A 10,599-nucleotide genomic window follows, 5' to 3' on the forward strand; every position below is an offset into this window, starting at 1 on the left:
TATATAAAAGTACCAAAATTTCTCAATAATTCGTGGCAAAGTCTTACAACACTTAAACTTTTTTACCTAACAACTATAACCTATCTACCAAATGATTTTTACTAGTTCAAAGAATCGTGTGTTTGGGTTTAAATTTAATTTATGCATATACTATAGATACTTGGTATATGTTTTAAATTCATGTATCTAGACTGAGTTTCGAAAGAATAAATAAAGCAGCAGATGAAACAAATACAGCTCCAGCAAAACAAGCTAGATCCAATCCTGTAACCAATGGTACACTCTTGAATTTCTCCAACACTCCCACTTGAAGCAACAACATTAAAGCATACCCGATCATGGACTTTGCTTGTGTCACTGATTTCATTCCAACCCATGATGGAATTTCCTGAATTAACACACACACACACACTAAATAAGAACACAATATGTATATCGTATATCTATATCACTATATATGTATAGATAGCTAATATTTTTTTTAGTAAAAGTACCTTGAGATGGAAATTTCCGAAAAAGTTTGATGATGGAAGTTGCGATCCTTGGGATTGAGATCCCACGAACATGACATGCAATCCCATTCCAAATACAAGCATCGCGGTTCCAATCAAGAACATATCTAAAGATTCGATCAGTAGTTGCATGATTCGGCCATGATCGGAATGGTGCGACAGAGAATGGAAATAATGGAAATACGACTCAAAAACCAAAAATGTTCCCTGTAATTCAAATCAAAATTTCCATTTTAATTTGATTTTGCGTTAAACAAACATGATTGTAATGAAAATTCTTAGGGTTTTGTGATTTTACCTCCAAAAAGCACAAAACTGAACCGAGCAAGGTTCCGGCTACAGCGAACATGGTGAAAAACCGGCAATCGATTATAGCCTGAAATTTTCATGGATCTGTAAGCATTGAAAACTATAATGACAAAAAATTCAAGTCAATTAATACCTTTTCGATGAACAATTGAACAATTGATCTCCATGACCTAGATCTCGTAACCACATATAACCTCCTAAACACCGACGTTCTCACAATCGCCACCAGAGTAGCCACGTCTACTCCTTGGCTTGTTTGCGTCGGTGCAGCGACTACGACATTCACCGCCACCTCAGAGCAGGAAGCAGCCTTAGCTAACACCACTGGTTTTCTCTCTCCATCTCCGGGCAATCGATTGTTCTCTAAGCTAAACCCAATCGCGTTGCTCATACACTTCACCTTCACCGATGTTAACGTCGTTTGCGAGGATGAAGGGGCGGAAATGGCAGACGATGGCCTCCAAGCGCGTATCAATCGAGTGGCCGCCATTGTTGTTCGTGATTCTGATTCAACGAGTGAAGAACAGAAGATTTTATATGGCAATGATGGCAAAAGGGTAGTGGTTGGTGGGTTTTTTCAGCACTTTTTGGGTTGAATTTTTGTGGTCAACAATTTTGAAAAGTCAAAATCCGAAGAATATACGGGGAAATTTTGATGCATGATGAATGTGCTTTTTGTGATATGGTATGCGTGTGGGAGCGGAAGTGTTTAAATCTTGACACGTGGACGTATAATTGCATTGTCGACGTGGCTAAACAATGTTACGTTGTGTTTTCCATGATAGAACAAAACAAAAACGTTCTTCAAGTGACATTTTGTTTAGAGATGGTGTTGGCTTAATGGGTTCCTTTTGTACAGCCTATTAATTAAAATTTATTCAATAAAATCGACATATCAAAGTAATTTAGGTTGGTTTTTTTTATTAAAATTCGACTAACTCCTATGAGCGTGTGTGTCGTGTGTTTCATATTGGTGAGTAAATTAAATAATTCTATATGAGTGAGTGTATTTATTACATGTAAAAGAAGAGAAATCGTGTAATCTAACTAAAATTGGAAGAGATTTTTTATATAATATAATAATAATAAAAATTAAAAGAATAACGATTTTTTTTGGAACAGTCATTCACTCATTCTAGAGAAGATACAAATGGGCCAAGCCCAATGCGATTATACAAATATGTGTTCACATATTCACATGTTGGAGATATTGTTTCGGATCATACTCATTTCTAATTTTTGGTATCCAAAAGATTGAAGTTTGTTCACGTTTGATATTATGTATTAATCAAACCATGCTACTTCTACTGATTTACGTACATACATTTAAGTTTTTATTCGATTTTATGTACTCCAAAATGCATAGAACATGTCTGAAATTCGTAGAAAGTGTCGGAATGACGTATTGCATGTAGTAATATTGTTCGTTCTAATAAGCGGCTTAAAATCTTTTAGCAGCACTCTGTAGAGATTTTTATAGTGTAGATTATGTAGTGAATATGATTCTGGAATGAGGAATATGCATTCAGAATTCGTGGAATTCGTAGAACATATCTAAAATATGCGAAATACGAAGAATAAGTCTTGAATGTGTGTCATTTTTTGTGATATTCTCAAATTGAGAAGTAATATGATTTGCATTAAACCAATACATACAAATATAGTCTGAAATCAAAACCAATGTCGTTGAAGATACTCATTATCATTTTGCATTGATGTTGCTAAAAAAAGTGAATTTTACCGACGAAGAAATTATATACCATCTACAAGAGCTTTCAGAATTGGTCCCGATAAAAGTGATGTTTAGTTAAAATATTTTTTTATAAATATTAGATACTATACTTTAAAATTGATTTTTGTTTGGATTGTTTTTGCAGATAAAAAGTCGGATATGGAAATAGGAAAAAAAATCACAAGTAAACCACCAACGACACTTATAAAACTAAGAACGAAATCAGAGAGAGTGTTAAAGCTTAAATTGAATGCAGATAAAACTCTGAAAGATGAAAACATATCAAGTTTAGAAAAACATGTTATTTTAGACTAGTTTTCATTTTATAAAGTTTGCTATGGATACGTTTTAGATTGTATGGTTATATTTTTGAACCAATTTACTTTTATAATACCTTTGTATATTTTTTTAATGCTAATCTCAGACATTCAATGAGTCAAGTAATCAGTATGCGCTGCCAACAGAATATGAACAGCTACGCCTTGAGGACGAGCAACATGGTATTGTTGATACGACTGTGTTAGAAATGATTTGTGATTTTCAATGTGTAAAAGAGTGAATGGTAATATTGGAAAGCCTATTATCGCCTTTTGTGACCAAAGATTATAGAAAAGTAGCATTGTATAATATGTAAATCCCCTTATTCAATATTTGAAGATATACGACAGTTTGTAAACACAATGGACATCATCGAAGAAGCACGTTGGACAGGACCAACAATAGAAGAAAGAGTGCAAAATGAGTGATAATGTGTTCTGCCTAATGGTGTAACATTTGTGTTCCATGTATGCTTCTTCCGAGTTTATTTAATTTAAATCTAAGCTTTTGGGATTTTGGCTTGGCTACGACATGGTGATGGAATGACCATGACGTGGCAATTCGCTTCAGAAAAGACACATCCATGAATCACCATGACGTGGTGGCCGATGGGGTTCAAAACCCTAGATTTTGGGATCTGTGCCATATTTAAAGGTGTTATCTCCTAGGGTTGTCTCATTTGGCAGCCTCTATCCTCTGAAATCGATCCCCACAAACCTAGCCTCTATGTGTGCGTGTTTTGAGCGTGTGAAGCCATCTTTGTGAAGAATGAATGTGTCCATCTTGTGGTGTGTAAGCTTGGTTCCGGCTTAGATCCACCATCTTCATCTCATTTCTAACCTTTTGGAGGTATAAAGTCTCAACCTTGCTCATTACTTCTCTAGATCTTGTTCTAGGTCATTTTATGAGCTTTTTGGTCCCAATCTTCTTGTTCTTGGAGTTTGAGTGAACTCCAGAGCATTTGAGAGCATCACTTGGCTTCTAGACCATGGTGTTGGTTGGAAAGTGGTCTCACATAACTTAGTTTGGTGTCCATGCATTTGGTGCAACCATTAAGAACTTAGGATTACAGATCTTGACTTAGTGGGATGTCTTAATGCATAAAGTTGGAAACTTTAATCATCAAGACCTTGAGGAGTTTCGGATATTAGCTTTGGAGCTCTTGGGATTGGGAGTTAAGAGATTAATCCATTAAGTTGTTCCTATGTAGTTGCCATGATGTGGTGGCTGGTCCGGTCACGAATGCTCTGTCGTGAAGCTGTCATGACGTGGCCAATGGGTGGCCACGACGTGGAGGTCAGCTGGCGCTGACTTGGACCATTGACTTTTTGACTTGATTGACTTTTGGTCAAATTGCTAGTTCTAGAGTATGAAGGAAAAGTTGTACGCCAAATTCTCTAAGTGTGAAATTTAGATTAGAGAATTACACTTTTTAAGGCACATAGTTAGTAATAAAGAAATTCATGTTGATCCTTCCAAGATTGAAGCTGTGAAGAACTGGGAAGCACCCAAGACACCAAATAAATGCGTCAATTCCTAGGTCTCGCAGGATATTATTAGAAATTCTTAGAAAACTTATCCTGAATAGCCAAGCCTCTCATAACATTAATGCAGAAAGAGATAAAATTTGTTTGGGGAGACAAACAAGAATCTGCTTTCCAAAAGCTGAAGGAAATGGTGTGTAGTGCACCGATACTATCCCTCCCAGAAGGCACCGAAGACTTTGTTGTGTATTACGACACTTTACATTACGGATTAGCATGTATATTGATGAAAATAGAGAAAATTACAACTTATGCATCACGAAAACTAAAGGTACATGGGAACAACTACACGATCCACGATTTGAGTTCGGAGTTGTAGCTTTTGCCCTAAAAATATGGCGTCGTTATCTTTATGGAACGAAATACACAATCTACACGAACCACAAGAGTCTTCAGCACATCTTCGATCAAAAGGAGCTCAACATGAAACAACGAATATGGTTAGAGTTGCTGAACGATTATGAATGTGAAATCCGTTATCGCTCGGGTAAAGCCAATGTAGTGGCTGACGTTTTAAGCCAAAATGAGAGAGTCAGAACATGGAGAGTTAGAGCACTCACCATGAAAATCTAGTCCAATCTAACTGTACAGATTTTGTATGCTCAAATGAATGCTCTCACGGGAGAAAACTTAAGTATAGAAGATCTGTGAGGAATAGAAAAGCAACTCGAAGTCAAGGAAAATGGAGCAAGATATTTCATGAACCGAATCTGGGTTCCAAAATTTGGTGATACTAGGAAGCTAGTCGTGAATGAAGCTTATAAGACGAGATATTCTATTCACCCAGAGAAGATAAGATGTACTTAGACTTGAAAAGCTTTCTTGGTGGCCAAAAATGAAGGCAGAGATTGCTACATATGTAGGAAAGTGCCTGACTTGCTCGAAAGTCAAGGCGGAGCACCAAAAGTCATCAGGGTTGTTACAAAAACCATAAATCCCATAAGGAAGTGGTAATAGATTGTAATGGATGTCATAACAAAGCCACCAAGAACATCTAGTGGTTTTGACACTATATGGGTAGTGGTCGATAGACTGACGAAGTCCGCCCACTTCCTACCAATCAAAGAGACGGATAAAATGAAGAAGTTGACAAATACATACCTCCAAGAGATAGTCAGATTACATGGGGTTCTATTATCCATTATCTCATATAGAGATAGTAATTTCACCTCACGATTCTGGCAAAGCCTACATAAATCTCTTGGTACCCGTCTAGGTATGAGCACAACCTATCATCCTCAGACCGACGACCAAAATGGAAGGACAATCTAGACGTTGGAGGATATGCTTAGGTCATGTGTGATAGATTTTAGAAATACATGGGATACTCATTTTCCCTTGATCGAGTTCACATATAATAATATCTATCACACTACCATCAAATATGCGCCATTTGAAGCTCTATATGGTCGTAAGTGTCGATCACCAATATGTTGGGCACAATTAGGAGATTTTCAAGTAACAAAGGAATTCGTGGGAGATACCTTGCTAACAGAACCACAAATCATGTATGAGACAACTAAGAAGATCATGCAAATACGAGAGCATTTGAAGAGCGCTTGTAGTCATCAAAAGAGCTACGCTAATATCAGATGCAAAGCCCTTGAATTTCAAGTTGGAGACAAGTTTATGCCAAAGGTCTCTCCTTGGAAAGAGTTCATAAGGTTCGGGAAACGGGTTAAGCTAAATCCAATATACATAGGTTCATTTGAGATCCTCGTAAGGATTGCTCTAGTAACTTACTAGCTCAAGTTGCCCTAAGAACTCAACGGGCATTTATGACGTCTTCCATATGTCAAATCCTAAGAAGTGTCTCTCTTATGATGCACTTATCATTCCTTTCGACGAGATTCAAGACAATGCTAAATTAAACTTCGTTGAGGAACCAATAGAGATTATGGATCAGGAAGTGTGCGACACCCTGTTCCGGGTCATTTCTTAATTCAAGGTTATGATCAGAATTTGATCATGTAAAGGCTTTCGGCTTTGAGAAAGTAAAGTTTGGACCTTATTGAAGGATAATAATATTGGTCGTGAGATCTAAGCCCCTGATTCGCATGCTGGAACCATATGGTAGAACAGGAAATTTATACGTCGGGCTTCTTGCATGGATTATGGTTTTAGATCGGCATATGTTAAGACAAAGGTAAATAGATATGATTGTTGGGTTCGTCAATACCTTTTCATGCATATAAAGAGCACTAAAATGAAAGTTGAAACGAAGAAGTTATGGCTGTCTGAACTTGAGCGGGAGGATGGAAGTTTTCGCCTTCTTTGCTGCCTCGCTTGCTGCTATATACTTTGATTCGCAAGTTGAACCAGCCATTGTTTCTTGCTTGGAACTCTTCCAAGTAATTGCTCCTTCGTTTAAGGTAAAGACCCAGCCTGAATGAGAGCGGAAATTATCCCTATCAGTCTGAAAGCTAGCATCACTATACCCTACAAGTCTCAAGTCATCACTCCCACCGAGGGTAAGGTCCCAGTCCTTAGTCCTCCGCAGGTACTTGAGGATATTTTTTACTGCAGTCCAGTGAGCCTTGCCAGGGTTCCCCTGATATCTGCTAACCATGCTCAAGGAAAAGGCTACATCAGGACGAGTATAGGTCATAGCATGCATAATCAAGCCTACTGCAGAAGCATAAGGTACTCGACTCATTTCTGCTATCTCAACCTCATTACTCGGGCTCTGAGTTTTACTCAGTCTGGCGTTACTCTGGATGGGTAACTCTCCTTTCTTAGAGTCCTGCATGCTGAACCTCTTCAACACCTTGTCCAAGTAGATACTCTGACTAAGTCCAATTAGTCTTTTACTCCGGTCTCTCAGAATCCTTATCCCTAGAATATAGGCAACTTCTCCTAGGTCTTTCATAGAGAAACACTTCCCAAGCCAAGACTTCACTTCCTGCAGAGTTGGGATGTCATTTCCTATGAGTAATATGTCATCCACATATAATACCAAAAAGCTGACTATACTCCCACTAGCCTCGACATAGACACAAGATTCATCTTCACTCCTCGAAAAGCCAAATTCTTTGACTTTCTCATCAAAGCAAAGATTCCATCTGCGAGGTGCCTGTTTCAATCCATAAATGGATTTCTCGAGCTTACACACTCTATTAGGATATTCTGTACTGATAAAACCCTTTGGATGACACATGTAAACATCTTCAGCCAAACTTCCATTAAGGAAGGCGGTTTTGACATCCATTTGCCACATTTCATAATCATGAAATGCAGCGATGGCTAACAGAACCCTAATGGACTTAATCTTTGCAACTGGTGAAAAGGTCTCGTCATAATCAACTCCCAGAGTTTGAGAAAATCCCTTTGCAACCAGTCGCGCCTTATATGTGTGTACATTTCCATCCATGTCGGTCTTCTTCTTGAAGATCCACTTGCACCCAACTGTCTTACGACCTGGTATATTTTCAACTAAGTTCCAAACTTGATTGTCATACATGGACTTTATCTCGTTGTCCATTGCCTATTTCCACTTGGCAGACTCGAGGCCTGTCATGGCTTCCGCGTAACTGTTAGGTTCATCCAGACTTACCAATGTCTCATCACTGATAAGTGTCTCACCTTCCGCAGTAATATGGAAACCATAATAATGCACAGGTGCATTCCTAACCCTTGTGGAACGCCTCAGAGGTACAGACATGTCAATTGGCTCAACAGGAGTTTCCTCCTCAGGTTGAGTGCTAGGGTTTGAAGTTCCTTCACCACTTGACTCTTGAATTTCTTCAAGGTCAATTTTCCTCCCACTGTTTCCTTGGCTCATGAACTCTATCTCTATCAAAAGACACCCCTCCTTGCTACAAAGACCACATTGTCACTAGGTCTGTAGAAGAGGTAACCAAAGGATTTCTGTGGGTAGCCGATGAAAATACACCTCTCACTTCGAGGTTCGAGCTTATCATGAGTCTCGCGCTTCACGAAAGCCTTGCAACCCCAAATCTTGATGTGGTCTAGTTTGGGAACTATACCAGTCCACATCTCATGAGGAGTTTTGGCAACTTTCTTTGTAGGGACCAGCTTAAGGATATGGGCGACAATCTCTAAGGCATACCCCCAAAATGAGATTAGTAGCGAAGCTCGACTCATCATGGAACGAACCATATCCAACAAGGTTCGATTGCGCCTCTCAGCCACACCACTCAACTGTGGTGTCCTGGGAGGTGTCAATTGTGAGCTCTTCCTCTTCTTCCCTCTACCTTTCCCGATTGCCAAGACAGGAGCGGAGTTTGGAGTAACAGTAGGAGTGTTAACAACCTACTTACCTTTAAGACCTGTTTCTACAGTCGTTAGGAGTCCTTGAAGTTTGCTGAGTGTGACTTCTTCTTTATTCATGTGGTATATCATGCGGAATTGATCATAACACGAGGGTAAAGAGTGCAAAATGATATCTATCGCAAGCTCCTCGGGAAAGTTCACATTAAGCTTCAGCAAACGATCAACATACCTTTGCATTTTCTGCATGTGGCTCGTGACGGATTCTCCGTCCTTCATCTTGGTTGTTATTGTGACATCCCCAATTTCACGGCCAGAAAAGACCGATTTGTTTATGCTTTGTTTTATATAATCAGAGTAATCTTTTGATTAAAAAAGCTGCGGAATTTGTTCCCAAAACAAAATATGATAAGAATTTATCAAAACGTTTCTCAGAGAGAATGTATTTTCATTATATAACAAAATCTCGGGATGTCATGTTCCGATACAGACCAAAAGCATAAACAATATAAAATACACCTTACAACAGTCATGTATAACTACTGATCTTATAATCCAAAATCTCTCGTCAAGTCCAGTAACTTATACTCTTGTGCCATTACCTGTAATGCAAAGAAAACTTAGTGGGTCAGGCTTGGGAGCCTGGTGAGCATATAGGGTTTTCAACCCACAATAATATAATTATTATATTTAATCATCAAACAATCAACCCAATTACCCATCCCCCATTATCTCCATTTATCTTAAGGATCTACCCTAAGAATCATCTATCCTTCATTCTTAAGGATTGACCTGAGGTATAGGCATGAAGTCACATCGTCGCCAGGGTTTACTCAATAGGCACTAACTCCATAGTCACCAAGGTTTATACAATAGGCACTAACTCCATAGTCACCAAGGTTTATACAATAGGCACTAACTCCATAGTCACCAAGGTTTATACAATAGGCGCTAACTCCATAGTCACCAACTATCCCATCTACCCATGTTCTACCCAACATTTTCGTATATATAAATACTTACACAGTTTAAATCATTTAACATCTGTATAAAACATCAATTCCACGCCCATATCCAATAGACAAACAATATATAACACATAGCACGTATTTCATGGCAAACACTTCATATATATGTGTTAGAAGAAAGTAACTACACACTCACAAAAAACATATACTTAATACATTCAAATAATACTTGTATTAAAATCATGTTTGTGAAAGGGACTATACACTCACTTGATCAGAAGATGATCGTACAGCACTACAGCTTGTAAAAGTAGTATTCTTCGGTAGATCTGGAAGATCTTCACAAAAATCAGCTTCTCGCAGGCAGAGCTTCGGCTCGGGAATTTCACTTCTCGGGATCTTCGGGCTTCGGGACTTGCTTCAGGGCTCGGGAATGATACCGGGGTTTCAGGGGGTTAAAATAGGGCTTAGAGAGAGTATCAGGAATGGGAGAGTAAGAGATGAGCAACCAAACTCGGCTGACCCTCAATTCCTATTTATAGGGTGAAAATGCTAAACTCACCTCGTGAGTTTTTAATTCTCACCTCGTGAGTTTCTAATATTCACCTCGTGAGCTCGATATGTCATTGCTTTCATCATGGCCACTTGCCTTGGAAGACGTCCATCATCTGCTCACCTCGTGAGCCACTTAATGCTCACCTCGTGAGCTCTGACAGGGGTGGAAGTTCGTGCCCCGAACTTCAGAAATTCATAACTTTTGCAAACGAACTCCGTTTTCGACGTTATTTATATCCACGCGTAGGTAAACACAAGATCTAAAACTTTCATTTAGACTTTGTTGGCTAATTTTGACTTTCATTTTAATATATTATTTTTAGTAGGCTGGGACAGGAAAACTCCGTTCAAAATTCATAACTCTATCATCTGAACTCCGTTTTCGTCTGTCTTTTTATCGTTGCACTACCATTGACGAGATATTCGACTCT

General features: G+C 38.7%; 1 protein-coding gene across 1 annotated transcript; it reads right to left on the reverse strand.

Annotated features, from left to right (window-relative positions):
* LOC145074834 (uncharacterized) lies at positions 1-1,349 on the reverse strand. The gene is made up of 4 exons (XM_079021191.1): positions 955-1,349; positions 811-888; positions 495-719; positions 1-388 (listed from the first exon to the last, which is right to left on the reverse strand). The coding sequence occupies exons 1-4, from the start codon at positions 1,309-1,311 to the stop codon at positions 179-181; spliced, it is 870 nt and encodes a 289-aa protein (XP_078877317.1). The 5' UTR covers positions 1,312-1,349; the 3' UTR covers positions 1-178.
* Positions 1,350-10,599: the final 9,250 nt, after the last annotated feature.

This window comes from Lactuca serriola, chromosome 1 (assembly GCF_051521515.1).
Source record: "Lactuca serriola cultivar US96UC23 chromosome 1, Lser_US96UC23_V15, whole genome shotgun sequence".
Taxonomy (NCBI): Eukaryota; Viridiplantae; Streptophyta; class Magnoliopsida; order Asterales; family Asteraceae; genus Lactuca; species Lactuca serriola.

Coding starts and splice junctions, on each gene's coding strand:
- LOC145074834 (XM_079021191.1), bottom strand. CDS start 1,311: ATGGCGGCCACTCGATTGATACGCGCTTGGAGGCCATCGTCTGCCATT. Junction 889..954: donor TTCAATTGTTCATCGAAAAG/GTATTAATTGAC, acceptor TGAAAATTTCAG/GCTATAATCGATTGCCGGTT. Junction 389..494: donor TCGGAAATTTCCATCTCAAG/GTACTTTTACTA, acceptor GTGTTAATTCAG/GAAATTCCATCATGGGTTGG.